Source organism: Pelmatolapia mariae, linkage group LG2 (genome assembly GCF_036321145.2).
Source record: "Pelmatolapia mariae isolate MD_Pm_ZW linkage group LG2, Pm_UMD_F_2, whole genome shotgun sequence".
NCBI classification, from domain to species: domain Eukaryota; kingdom Metazoa; phylum Chordata; class Actinopteri; order Cichliformes; family Cichlidae; genus Pelmatolapia; species Pelmatolapia mariae.
This window is the reverse complement of record NC_086228.1, coordinates 23,824,874-23,839,040: the sequence shown is the minus strand read 5'-3', so window position 1 is coordinate 23,839,040 and position 14,167 is coordinate 23,824,874. Positions and strand designations below refer to the sequence as shown.

General features: G+C 40.1%; 2 protein-coding genes across 2 annotated transcripts; one reads left to right on the top strand and one right to left on the bottom strand.

Annotated features, from left to right (window-relative positions):
* The first annotated feature begins 4,998 nt into the window (after window positions 1–4,998).
* On the top strand, window positions 4,999–8,223 carry fosl1a (FOS like 1, AP-1 transcription factor subunit a). Its single transcript, XM_063486251.2, has 4 exons — window positions 4,999–5,364; window positions 5,663–5,920; window positions 6,805–6,912; window positions 7,006–8,223. The coding sequence occupies exons 1-4, from the start codon at window positions 5,251–5,253 to the stop codon at window positions 7,558–7,560; spliced, it is 1,035 nt and encodes a 344-aa protein (XP_063342321.1). The 5' UTR covers window positions 4,999–5,250; the 3' UTR covers window positions 7,561–8,223.
* A 1,542-nt stretch (window positions 8,224–9,765) lies between these two features.
* ccdc85b (coiled-coil domain containing 85B) lies at window positions 9,766–12,266 on the bottom strand. The gene has a single exon (XM_063495520.1). It carries the CDS (start codon window positions 11,518–11,520, stop codon window positions 10,918–10,920), a length of 603 nt encoding a protein of 200 aa, XP_063351590.1. The 5' UTR covers window positions 11,521–12,266; the 3' UTR covers window positions 9,766–10,917.
* Window positions 12,267–14,167: the final 1,901 nt, after the last annotated feature.

Sequence of the window (14,167 nt, the reverse complement as noted above, 5' to 3'; positions counted from 1 at the left end):
CTTCAAGAAGCTGCGTTGAAGAATATAGGTTGTCATACGAAATATTGACTTTCAAGCTCATTAGATTTGTACAAACTCTATTTTTGCCTTTTATTCTGTAATTCCATCTATGTTTTTGGTGTTGATAATAAATCGCTGCACCTATTTTATACTTTCTTAACAAAAGGAGGAAATAAGGGGTGACTTAAGACCTTTGCATGATTAAATGGAAATGCAAAGAAAACCACACTCAAAACTATGCATGCTGGTACAGGATGAACGAAAGAGACTGGGTAACTAAGTGAGAAAATGTATCACCCACTTTCTATTTGCATTTAATCTAATCACTTTTCCTCTCAAAGCCTAATAAAACCTTTCCATCAAAAGATGTGATACTAATGACTTAATGGATTGCCAGCCACCTATACATTTGTATTCATTTGAAGATGTATTCACTTTTGTCCTGCTATCTGTTGAAATAGTGTAATAAACACAATTCAGCATAAATAAACCAAGTAAAGGGTTAACCTAATTCATCAGGGTTTATTAGGCCAGGTATTTTTATGTGTTTAGAAAATGTTGGTTGTATTTGTTTCATCTACGCTTCAGTAAGAGATATGCAAAATAGGTAAAACTATCAAATCCCAATTCATGGAGATATTAAATGCAAATAGCCTGAAATATTTTTTTAAATAAATAAATTAACACTAGCCTATATAATGTGTTTAATTTACCCCAGAGCCGCCTTTCCAAGACATATTTGTTATAAACAGTTATTTTAATTCTGTTTTCAGAATGTTACCAAGCCTGGTATATTCACTGAAGAAGCCACTGACTACTATGACTAAAATGTATGTACAGGTATTTGTTATACTTCATTTCTGATGTGTCAGATGTGGTTGTTTGGTTGTTGGGAATTTTTGGAGCAGTTTCAATAGCATCACTGCTATAAACTGAGTCATTGCTTCATGGCTATTAGTTACTCACTTATTAAGATGATCTGATTAAACACAAGCCAAACATTTGTTGGGGTTTTTCAAATTGCACTTGGGCTGATATTAAGAAAACTGTGATTCATTGTATTTTAGATTCTTCAAAGTTATTTGTTTTTAACTTTTAGTCTAACAGCTGCTGCTAACAAAATATGTGCATTACTTTTTCTGTTAGCCTTGCTCCTTTTTTACAACCCACTTTGATCCTAAGTGGGCTGCATCACTAAAACTATCACTTAATAACCTCTTTTCTTTTTCAAAAATACCTCCAAATCATTCATCATCGAGAGGTTTGAACATGAATTATTTGAACCATTCTCTTAAGGACAAAATACAATGAAAAGTCCCAAATTTTAAGCCTGCCTCATCTGCAGTTTTCTCATTTTCTAAAAACACTAAGTGGCCTACTTTAGATCCCTTGGCAGGCCAGAGGTTTGACACCCTTCACCCAAAACTAGGTGCATCAAACTACTTAGTTCCTGGGCAGCATATAGCCTAATTTGATCCTAAATGGGTTTGATCTCCTAATTGGCTTAAAAAAACAAACAAACTCCAAATTGTTTGTCTTTCTTTTTGTGCAAAAAGGTTTAAGTGTATCATGAATTTCTAATAAACTGTTGAGTCATAGAAAATGGAAAATGAAAGAATGAAATGTCTTCATCTCATCTCAGTTACATGACAGGAGCTCTTCTATCATGTAATCCATTCCTAAGGACATAAAAACAAAAGTCCAAAAGCCCTCCTTCTGTTCCAGGGCAGCATAACCGACATTTCCGGGTTAAGGAGTTAGATATTTTTCCACTTGGATCAGCTGCACCAACATACGTTTAGTTTCACTAACAGAATTTTTTTTTTTGCCAGTAGTCCTTAATCTTTTAATAGTTAATTATATTTGCTACATAGCCATCAATTTCATACCTCTTATCAGCTTTCTTACCTTCTATCAGTAGTATTTCATCGTTTTGTACTTTAGATATTAATCTTTTGATTTTCTATTTAAAATTTCAGGCTTACAACACAGAAAAAAAAATATTCCTAACTATTTTCACAGCAAGAAATTTGCATTAGTGTTATATCCATATATTTATATCCAGTTGCATCTTTATTTGAGACCTGAGACAGTATTGACAGTGGCTGGCACTGTCAGTACTGTCCTGGCACAAGCATGGCACGATTACTGTAAGATAATCTGCTTCATACTGCGTGATCATAAATTAAACACCTTTTAAATCAAATAAATTAAAGTTGCATGACAGTAGCATTATACTTTGTGAAGCACGTATGTGGGATGTGTGTGGGATGTGTGTGTGGGTGGGTGGGTGTGGATAATGTTTTTTTTTCAGGATGAGTAAATTGAAATGGAATCTACACTTCCCCCCTCTTCCCCCCTTGCCCCTAACTTTTAGAGGGAAAAAGTTGAGTAAAACTGAAACCAACAGGTTTCACTCACACTCAGAATAAAAAAAATGTTACATTAAAGCACTACTTCCATTCTTTACACTGATGTTTATCTATTTCATAAATAAACCAGACTTGTCTTGATCAAATAAAAAAACAAAACAACTTCCAGCTGATGAATGAAGGTGTAATCAGCGAGAAAAAAAAAGTTCAGACAAGTTGTGGCATGTCCCAACAGAGTTACTGCAGGTGTGTCATCACTGCATTCCTGAAGCTTTAGTCATGTGATGCTCATCTTTATCCTACTGTCCCATATGACACCATAAACAGTGATTTCTGTCTTTATTATTACAGGGTGTAGTTTCAAAAATCTGAAACATTACGCTCATTGAAATGTGTCATTGAGCAACAGGTATTGAATCTGTAAAATGTCTTGCCCCAGGGCTGTTTCAGCTTTTGTTCACAGACTCTGTTGGTAAAATGAAATTTGAATCCAAACTTCAATGTTCAGTGTCTTTCTCTTGGCCACAGAAACACACGCATACTTTTTCTTTTTTCTCCCCAAAACACACCTTTTCAAGTAGACAGCTATCTGTCTTTGTAATTAACCTCGAAAAATACTGATCCTGGAGCAAGCACTGGTAATATGAGAAACTGATGCAACAGTCAGCAGCCGGGAACTCTGTCCCCAGGGACTGCAAGGTCAGCAGCTGCTGGGACATGCTACGTTTACCAGATCTACACCATGTATTTTTTTTTTTTAAATCTTTACTAGCTAGACATAGACATAGACTTTATTTGATCGCACACTGGAGAAGTTCATTTGTGACAGCAGTACAAGGACCAGGAAGAAAAAGTGAATTAAAGATAGATTAGAAAATAAAAATAGAAAAGAAAATAGTGTTAAAAAATACAATACTATGGACAGATAGTTGCTATATAAAGTAAAAATACTCCAGAGTTATTTATTTATTTATTTTTTTCATATTTGTGCATAAAGTGGTGGGGGCTGTAACAGTCTGCTGCTAAAGGAGCTGCTCAGGGCCTCCACAGTGCCATGCGATGCAGGGGGAGGGTAGCTTGGCTAACGTCCTCCTCTTACCCACCTCCTCTAAGGCATCTAGGAGACTGTCCAGGCCCTCTATACCAGTCTGTTAAGCTGTTTCCTACTATATTATCCTTTTAAGTAAAAAACAGAAGTTCAAATGTGTGGTGAAGTAAGTAAGCAAACAGTTTTTTGCCGTTTGACTGACTCATATCCACAAGCATGCATGCACACTGATGTGGTTAGAAAAGTGAGAGTGGCAGCCAAAAAAGTGCCGCCAACTAACCCCATAGGATACATGACACATTTCAAATGGATTTATATATAAGATATAAAAATGTGTTTCACTCATCAGAAAATTTATAGCTTACAGTTGTGTGTTATTAAGATGACAGCAGTAGGGTTTACCCCTGTTGTGTAAAGGTTTCTGTCGTAGTGATTTTTTTTGTTGTTGTTGTTAGGGTTATTTTTTTAGGTAGTATACTTAAACTGTTACTGAATATGCTTAAATTATGTTCAAATAACTTCTAGAAACGTGTCTAATCTATCTTCAAGGATAATTTCAGTTGAAAAATGTGCTGTTTGAATCCCCATGGGGTGTAAGAACTCAGTTTATACAAGTGGAAATAGAGTAGTACATAACATATAAAAACAAAAAATCATCAACCAAAAAAGTGTAAAATCAAGTTAAATTATCTTAAACAAAAGGAATCTGAGAGATCATTACAGAAAAAATAAAGTGCAAGTATTAATTTACGTTGAGTTTAATGATAAAACAGTTTTATTAATCTCCTGTTCCACCACATCCCAAAGGTGCTCTATTGTATTCAGATCTGCTGACTGGGGAAGCTCACTGTTTTTGGGAACAGTGAGGTGTTCCCAAGCCCATGGGAACATGGAACAAGACATGATTTCCCAGCCCAAGAAAATTACCAAGAGGTATACAAGAACCACCTGCTCCTTAGCCTATCTCTAATGGAGATAAGGCGGGGAGTTACGTCACACTGATACTTTTAGTCACTGTTTCATGTTTGTTTCTAAACAGAAATGTCTTAAACTTTCCAGAATCCCTGGAAATAGAAGTGCAAATCAATAAAAATAGATCAGTGTTTTTTTTAAGTGTGAAAAAACAGATTGCTCAGGGTTTCTCACTGAGCAATCTGTTTTTTGTTTGTGTGTGTGTGGGGTTTTTTTTTTTTTTTTCAAACTCCAACCCTTATCTTAACTGGTTACCCTTGTACTGATAACATGTACAAATTTCACTGCAGTATAAACAAAGAGTCTCCGTGCTTTGGTTTTCAGTTATAAAGTGTACCCAGTGCTTTAAGCCTCCTCCAGATAAGAGAAATCACTACAGCGCCAGTTTCAGAGCACGAGGTGTGGGCTGTCTTTGAGAGGAATCCCTGTACTAGTCTCTGGAGGAAACTCTCACCAAATATGGTAAATGACGTCACGACACGTGGAGAATTTCGTGAGAGGTTCCAGACAACACTATTTCCCGTAAGTACAGAGGGGCGTGGTGCGCATATACTGCTGCTTAAAGAGTTTACAACCTCACGATCATTCCCAGACTTCCGATCCTGGATGTACGACTGAGGACTACCGCGAGCGCTAAAAGTTGTTTTCGAAGGTTTTTGGACGACTGGGTAAAAAACAAGGAGATATTTCTTTCCTCGCTCCCCCTTGAAGACTTCTTTGGACTCTACCGAATACGCAAGTCGGTGGGCTTGCCCCCTATTTGAATTAAAACACAAGACTCAACCACTTAGTTTCGTGAGAACTGAAGACTATATAGCCACAGCTGGATTCAGTTTTCTTTTCACTGAGAAAGAGAGGATGTATCGAAACTTTGGGAGTCAAGAAAGAGGCAACCCACCGTACACAGGCACCTCTGGGACAAACCCTGCTTCCCTTGGAAACACCAGCACTTCAGCCACACAACAGGAGCAGGTAGGTGTGCTGTCACTGACTGAACTGGGTAAAAGGTTAGGGGTCAAATAAGAACAATACGGTTAAAGTTTTGAGAAATAACTAAAAATGTTCTAGCTAACATTAAGGAATAAAAATTTAAAGCTGTTAAATCATCACATTGTAATTTAGTAATACATAAAAAAAAAATTAATGGTTATATAATAGTTACACAATAATATTAGTTTACACTTTTTATCCTGCACTTGTTACTTATCGTGAATATTTCATTATATAAAATCTTCTTCTTTCAAACTGTTTATTTTTCTTTTTTCCCTAGAAGTTTACAATGGCAGGGGCCAGTCAGTTTATCCCCAGCCTCAATGCCATCACAAGCAACCAGGACCTCCAGTGGCTGGTCCAGCCCTCGCTCATGCATCCACCAGGCCCTTCGCGATCACCAGTACCTCCTTACCCAGTCCACCCAGGGGCGAGGCCACTGGTTCCACCACCTTCCCAGTCTCACCTTCTCAGAGCAGGGGTCATAAGAACTTCTGCAAACAGCCCGTCTTCAACAAGGCGCAGGAATGATGAACATGTAAGCACATAGCTCTCAAATGATTGTGGGTTTTTTTCTTTTCCATTAAGAAACAAGTGAATGAGCCCTCTTGGAAGTTGTATTCTCCCTTGAGGGAATGTGGTGTGGATGCTGAGGTGTGGAGTGTGGCTCAATCACTTTTGTGTAATCAGTGCGTAATATCCTGTAATTCTCTGTGACACAATAGTGCCACTTCCTCTAGATATATGGAGAAATAGGAAGAAAATGTAAAGATATGTTATTTTAAATCTTTTTCTCAGCTCTGGAGTTAAACACACACTGTCATACTCTCCTTTTTTTTTACTGTGAGTTTTTGTTGACAGTAAAATTAACAGGTGATTTTCAGCTTTTTCTTACTATAGAAACATCACTCCATTCAAAGTAACTTTACATTTGACTTCCAGCACCTACACAGTATAATTGTGTACGTTTCCCCAGGCACGCGTTGGCACACATCCTCGTCATAAAGTTGTAATTTCATTGAACAGGAAGTGGACTGTCATGTGACTCATAGGGGCAAGTCATGTTCTGTGACTCACACCTGAGTCACTGTAGGGGTCTGAGCGTGACTCATCACCCCGAAAGGGCGGGAAATGTTGGATTAACTGCAATTATTCAGTAGAATGTTGGATGAAGTCAGAGTTCGGGTGTTACAAAGGCACAAAAGCCCAGACGCTTTTCAATCCTGCAGCTGCCATGACTGTGATGACTCAGTGTGCACACATGGTGGGAGTATTTCACCTGTGTCATGCTGCCTGTGGTGGAATTTCACTGTGCATGTGATGTTTTGAAATTAGATGTTTGCCTAAAACAAGCCGGATTAATCCAGTTCAGGAGTTTAGGCCGCCTTTGTGTTTTGTAGTAATTTTTCTTCTCCTCTTCAGTTATCTCAGGAAGAAGCCGAAAGGCGCAGAGTAAGAAGGGAGAGGAATAAACTGGCAGCAGCAAAGTGTCGCAATCGGAGACGGGAGCTGACAGACTCCCTGCAAACTGTGAGTGATCATTAATATAATATTACTCCAAATATAAGGTGTTGGTCTCAATCAGGCATGAATGAATCTAACTCTGTCTTTCTCCTGCTGTAGGAGACAGACATGCTGGAGGATGAAAAGTCCCGCTTGCAGAAGGAAATAGCTGAACTACAAAAGGAGAAAGAGAAGCTTGAACTGGTCTTGGAAGCTCACCGACCCATTTGCAAAATAGAGGACTCTGATTCGGATTCTGACTCAGGTCCATCCATTTCCTCTTTGGCAGCCATCAAACTAGAGCCAGCGGACTCCTGCAGTCCTGGACCCTCAATCAAACCACCCATAAAGCTGGAGAAGCCCAGACCAAGGATAACTATCCCCACAAAGCCTGTAACATCAACCGCCTCTGCTGTTGCTACTGAATCAGAGTCACTCCACACCCCAGTTCTCTCCACGCCCTCTATCATGTCCTTCACAGCTGGCACAGTTTTCACCTACCCCTCTGCCTCTTTAGACACCAGTGCCTCCAGCACATCCCACGTTACATCACACCAGGGAAGTGTCCAGCAGTCTCAGGCCCCACAGCCCTGTGGGATAGCTCATCGCCGCAGCAGCAGCAGCGGTGACCAGTCGGATCACTCCCTGCACTCACCAACCATCCTCTCACTGTAATCGACGGCCCTGCCTTCCTGGCAATACACTAAGTTTGATTTCAGCGCAGTCACAGTGCACGCAATAAAGGATGTCAAGGAAATGTGATGGAAGTGAAAACGACGGCTCTTATCATTTCGAAACGAGCAATGTGCAGCTGCTCGATTTCTTTAGAAAGTTGATGCTTTTCTTAGATAATATGCAAATCTGTGGCATTATTAGAAGACGAATGTTACACTTTTTTTAGTTTTTATATGAATATAAAGTCTTTATATTTCTAATTTTCAGAGTTATAAAATAAGAATGAGTGTGTTTGAGGTTTATTGCGAAAGCACTGCATGCAGACTATATTCTCTAATTATACAAAATTTGTAGACATAACTGTGATAACTCCATTCAATCATATATTATTAGATATAATACATTATAATGTTCCCTTTGATAAGTTACTACATTGTTAAAGTGTGTTGTGAAAGTCCTCAAAAAGGGAAATGGAGTGCTTAAACTAACAGGTCCATATTTATGTGTGGACCCTTTCAGAACCCTAATATTATCTTTATACAAATTACTGACCACTAAGGCTGGGCCATAGGAGTTATTATAAATGATATAATCACATATTTATTATGGAGAATATAATATATTTTTTGGTACTGTTTATGTTTTCTCTTAAAATGAACTGTTTGGAGGGCAGTGCCTTAAATTTGTCTTTGTTAAAAAAAAACAGATAATAAAGAACAAAGGTGTGTGCAAAGAGAAATGGTGTACAGTTATTGGCAAAATAAGCAAGAGACTGTGACTGAAAATCATCTGAAAAACAGCAGATTACTCGGAGTCAATTGTCTGGATCATTTGAAATGTGTGAAAAAGATTCAGAAATGTAAATGAGACGTGACAACGCGACTGAAACGAGGATTCGATTCATTGATCAGTTGCCCGATTGAAGTTTAATGTTCTAGTAATTTATTTTTAATTGAGCAGTAATGCTGAATATTCTCCAGGCGCAGCAGTGGTGGAGACAGACAGTTTTTATACACATTTTTTTTTTTACTTAGACTGGGATGAAACACAAATTGATGGAAAGTTGTCTTTAGGTCAAAACTAACATTTCTGAGTTGCTTCTTTCCACCATCAACATTTTTCTGCCATCTGAAGACAAAATTTTGGTTTATTATCTCAAAATGTCAACTCAAAATTTTTGGTAATAACACAGCATTTTTACTTATAGATGAAAAAATTGTTCATTTATTTATTATTTTTTAAGTGGCAGAAATAGGTTTTCACACATGTAGACATGTACACTGTGAAGACTCGTATATAGTCACATTTTAAAAGAAATATGCAACGGTTGTTAATTTAATTACTTTTTAACTGTTGATAAACATTAATTAATTGTTAAAATTATACCCAACTGTGTCTGATTGCTTCTTAACTCCTATGATTATGTGCAAAGAACCCCCCAACAAGCTTCAATATTGGTTCTGGGGGCAGTGCCACCCCAGACCACTGTCTGGGTCCGCCCCTGGACTGCAGCTTCTCCAGGTTTCTGTGGTCTTTGATCTTAACATCTTCGGACTGTTGATCAGAAAAAAATCCAATACTTTGAAGACATTACCCTTTGACTCTGGGTGTTAAGGCCATACTTCATATCAGTTAATTGAGAAAATACCTGACACGGTAATAAATACTGAATTAATCATTAGTGGCAGCCAGTAAGAGAGTTTGATTACTGCACCATGCGCTGACAAACTCTGCTGGCCACTCTCTGACCCTCCACTCTCAACACTGTGGCCTCTGTTACCCTAAAATGAAGTGAATCTCTTGCTAATACATACACGGCTCAGAGAGCATTGGATTGCTAAAATGGGATGAGCGAGGCAGAGAGGCGGAGATGGAACAAGAGTCAGATTGAGAGCTGGAGAGCACGAGGGAGAAAAACATCTGTATGTACGCTGCTGTCAAAGGACGTCTGTGCATCACTAAGTGGGTAAAAGCATCACCCCCTCCACCCCCATCAGCTCTCCAGACTGTGCAAATAGGGCTCCAAAAATAAAACTGATGAATATCCATAACGTCAGTCAGTGTGGCATGAAGGCAGCATCAATCAAGCGCAGTTGGTTCAGACACGAAGGTCAGAACAAATGCAGAAATCAATTTGTCGTGTGTGTCATGTTAAATGCATGTTTTCTGCAAGGCAAACACACAAAGAAAGGTCACAACAGCCCCGAGTGTCATAGCCACTGTATTTAAAGCTTTTCAGTGCACTACGAGCATAGCCCACCAATAAACAGCTAACAACAAAATAAACCTCTTGTAATCCAGGTGCTATGGTTTAAATTGAAACTGGTTAGTAAAGCTAGTTAATACAGACAAATCAAGATTAAAGAAGGGTTGAAGTTAAGCTTGCTCCTAATGTTACAGATTAAATACAAAGCATGAGCTACAGAAGAAGAAGCTAACAAATCTTATGATAATTCAGCAACAACTTCATTAAAAAAAACAAAGAAAAGAAGAAAAAAAAGAATTTAAACAGCTCGGCTTAAACAGAATAAAAATCAACCAAAACTCGTAGACCTTCCAGTTTGATACAAAGAGTTTTCCAGTTGAATTTTAAAAATAGTGACAGAACTTTTTTTTTCAGTTCAGCTCTGCGTGAGGTCCAACAACATCTACCATGCCTGATCCAAAGTGAGTGTGTAGGTCTGCACGTGTTACATTATTCTCAGCAGCCCCACCCCTCAGGAAACCTAAAGGGCCTTCACGTCAGGCTGCTTCACAGGCTTTGTTACAAATGGTGACAATCATCATGCACACATGGCACTCCAATCCTGTCCTGAGGAAGCGAGAGTGCATAAAATATTACACGTCATTAGCAAAAAAAGCAATTATCAAATAGTTTCCTTTGTTTCAGTGCTATTGGAATTCAGAGGACTAAATATGGCTCGAAACTGGATTGAAATGAATCTTTAGATCTGTGTTTTCAAGATCCAAGATAATGCTGTCCAGTGCAATTGAGAAAAAGGCTTCTACCAGTGTAGGCTAATCCAGTGCATGAGATAAATTTATATATGTGACCCACTTTTTTGGTCCCATTTTTTTCTCAACAGCAGACTACTGAAAAAGGAGAATTTTCAGGAGAATCTTTAGAAAAAACACTGTAAAATTTAGACATGTTATCATCTGGCAAACATCTAATAAATGTCTTTGTAAAGTCCTGAAATGTGGAAAGAGTCTCAAGTCTAGTGGCACACAAATCTTTGCAGCATTCAGAAAGCCCTAATGCTTTTTTTTTTTTTTTAATCCTCCAGATTAATTTGTACTATCTGACAGAGCACCTTTGTCTCCCTCCAGTCCTCAGCTGCTGACACACACCTGCCATCAGTCATCAGGTGAGCACACCAGGTGAAGCTGGTCTGGGCTTCCCACGCTGCCTGTGCTTGAGCTCCCATCTCCCAGGTCCCGGGCCACCATGCAGGGCAGATTCAGCTCGGTGGAACCTCCTGGACTGGAGTCACTCCTGCTCACACACTCCTCTTCCAGGACCAGGCACAGCTCCTTCAGGTCCAGATTCTCCTTCACCAGCCCGTCCTGCATGCGCTCCAGGTCAGCGAGCTTTTTCAAGTACCCGCCCAGGTCCTCCCGCATCACTTTGGCCGCGTGATGCCCGAACAGCTGCCATTCCCGGGCCAGCTTCTTCACTTTGAGCCGGTCGTCGTCTAGGAAGCAGCACAGGTCCCGCAGCTCCGTGTTCTCCTCCTGCAGGCGCTGATTGATGACTTTCAGTTCCCTGATTTCGAGGAGGTGTCCCTGCAGCTGTTTATTTACCTCTTTGATAAGCCGACCGCGCTGGATCAGAGCCGATATTTTCTCTGACTCCTCTTTACGCAACCGGCTCACCAGCTCCTCTTTGGAGCACGCCAGCAAGTCCTCGTCAGACATCTTTGACAGTTCTCTGTTTATTATCTCACCTTCGCTACCCATTTTTTCTTCTTTCAGTAAAAAACGACACCTATGGGTACCTGAGAATCTATTAAAAGCGCTGAGATGTGGCTATATTTAATGCTCAACACATGCATCCGCTGTAATCCAGATGTCATGTATTTGATCACCGGAGGTAAAATCAAGGCAGAAACATGTGGTGTCTTTATTTAGATTGTCTTTATCTCCGAGGCTGTGACTTCAGTCCCTTTTTTGTGCTGTTCTCCGTGGATAACGCCTTAATGAGGTCGTGTGTGAAAAACGCACCGCAAGCCCCTATTAATGTCAATCTGTCATCCTCTCAGCAGCAGGCTGCTTTCTCCAAAGGCCTCCGGGAGCACAGCAGCCCTTATTTCTCCTCCCCGCGCAGTTTTTTTGAAGACAACAGCCGCTCCGTGGGCTTTTCTGGACAAAGGCCCGGTGAGTCCACGGAGGCTTAACCCAGCACACCCTGCAGATGTTGTGATTTCTACACCGCTGGCATCGTCTCATCGGGCTGTGCTTGTCTCGCCTCGGCTGAATGAACTCCGGTGGCTGCAGGAGTCCGCACGGCGCAGCAGCTTTACCCCCCTTTTTCTTTAAAAAAGGTTCATTGTTTAGATTAAAAAAATAAATAACAAACAAAGCTCACCGCTCAAAATATGTACATCATCATCTGTGCTCATCCTCCGGAGATGGACTGTTACCACAACAATGTCCGCCTCCGCCACTTTCACGGCTGTGACTCCGCTAAGCAGCGAGCTGCGCGTGAAGCTGGAGCTCTGACGGAGACCAGTACAACCAGCCTTCAAAATAAAAGCTTTAGATTGTTGTTTTTAAGAAAAGAACTGTCACAAATGTTGCTCTGAGAGCACCGCTGAATTAGATTATATATCTGTAATGAGTGACGCCTTTTAGTTTTGGTCGCGTTTTAGTGAAGCCGCGATGCTCAGCAGAGATGCTTTTATTTTGTAGAGGTTTTAAAGGAAACTTTACTGCTTTATCAGGATTTGTAACTTGGCAAATTTCCTTAGAGAAGCTAGTCATCAGAACTGTTTGTGGTTTTCTCTGATGTTTCCAGTGTGGCAATTCCACATGGCGTAATTTGAACCTGTTTTGCAGCCGTAAATGGCAACATTTAATAATCTAAAGCTCTGTGGTTCATCTAATTCCACTCTAACTACATTATAAAAAATGAGATTTGACATGGAAGATCCTCTCTCCACGCGCTCCCTCAATGAGGAACGTGTGCGCCCCCATTTGGATTCAAACCCATTTTTTTTTAATTTCTTTATTTTATTTTTCTTTTATTTCTTTCTTTTTTATTTTTTTCCTTTTCATGCTATGAAACCAAAACAAGTTGGAAATGTGTGAAGGAAATTGACAGGAAAAGCCTGCGTAAACCCACTTCCTTTGGTTTTTCCTGTTCATTAGAATGATCTCATCCTCAAAAACCAGATACATGTCAATGACAGTGGAGTGCATGAGTGACTCCTGGTTGTACTTGTTACTTTTCAAAGAACATAGGCGGAAAGTGTGACTGCAGACCCTTTTTTCCCCATGGGTTTATGCTGAGGCATTCAGCCACATCCTTCCGCCCTCTGTCCCACCTCCATTGTTTCACTGAGGCCACAACAATGTAGGGTGTTAACCGCGCAAGGGGGATCTGGGGATGGAATCAGGGTGTCATGTGAGGTTAGAAATGAGAGTGTTGATGCGCAGCAGGAGAGTCGACAAAAAAGGCGTGTTTAGCTGATTCGTTTTCACCCTCCCGTGTTGTGATTTTTCTTTTTTGAAGGACACATGCAGAAACACAGAAAGGGAGGGCGAGGAGAGGGATTTACGGGGATTTATTTAGATTAATCGTCGGAGGAAAAGAGCAGATTGTGTAAACGCAGGCAGCAAGCAAAGCGCACAGCACTGTGAGGCCCGGTGCTCACAAAGAAGCCTATCTGTGATCTGACACATTTTATAATAACTTAGGGAACAAATGATCAACAATAGGGTACTGTGTGGCTGCCAGGCGCAGTACTGTAATTTGAGTCTTCACATAATCGTTCATTATCTTTCGGATTTTCGTGTCTGGTCACTGAAGTCTTTCTTTCTTTATATGAATGTTGTCTGTTGAGTTACTGTAGGGTAATTCACCTCTAATCCGCGCCTTGCGGTGTATGGTCAATCAAAGTAGGCGTTGGCTTAGAAGAGAGGCCAAACATTGAAGAAATAAAAGAAAACTGCTGATCCTGAAGGCCATTTATCAAGCTTTCAATGATAATGTTTTTCTATGTATCTAAGCACTCTAATATCACAGAAGTTACCGTTTTGTCTGCACTAACATTACCTATTATTACGTATTCACTTGTCAGAGCCACACCTTAAAAGCGCATAATCAGCACCTAAAAAACTACAGATGAATGGTGTGTTATTCATATTGGTAATCCTCAGGGGCGTCTCATAGTTGTGTCACATGCTGCCCACAGTCATGTGAGACGTCTGCAGTAACTGTTAATGGGGAAAAGAGCAAGACCCCCCCCCCCCCCCCCCCCCCACACACACACACACACCGAGATAACTGAAGTTTAAGCCAATGAAAGCTAATTGAAAAAAAAAAAACACGGGAAGGGCTGTGCTGCGGTGGTAAAGAGGTGACTCCACTGGAGTGTTTTAGAAT

What these genes read in the sequence shown, in the direction of transcription:
- fosl1a (XM_063486251.2), top strand. Translation starts at nt 5,251, where the DNA reads ATGTATCGAAACTTTGGGAGTCAAGAAAGAGGCAACCCACCGTACACA. An exon ending in GGCGCAGGAATGATGAACAT is followed by an intron (nt 5,921 to 6,804) that starts GTAAGCACATAG and finishes TCTCCTCTTCAG; the next exon opens with TTATCTCAGGAAGAAGCCGA. An exon ending in TGACAGACTCCCTGCAAACT is followed by an intron (nt 6,913 to 7,005) that starts GTGAGTGATCAT and finishes CTCCTGCTGTAG; the next exon opens with GAGACAGACATGCTGGAGGA.
- ccdc85b (XM_063495520.1), bottom strand. Translation starts at nt 11,520, where the DNA reads ATGGGTAGCGAAGGTGAGATAATAAACAGAGAACTGTCAAAGATGTCT.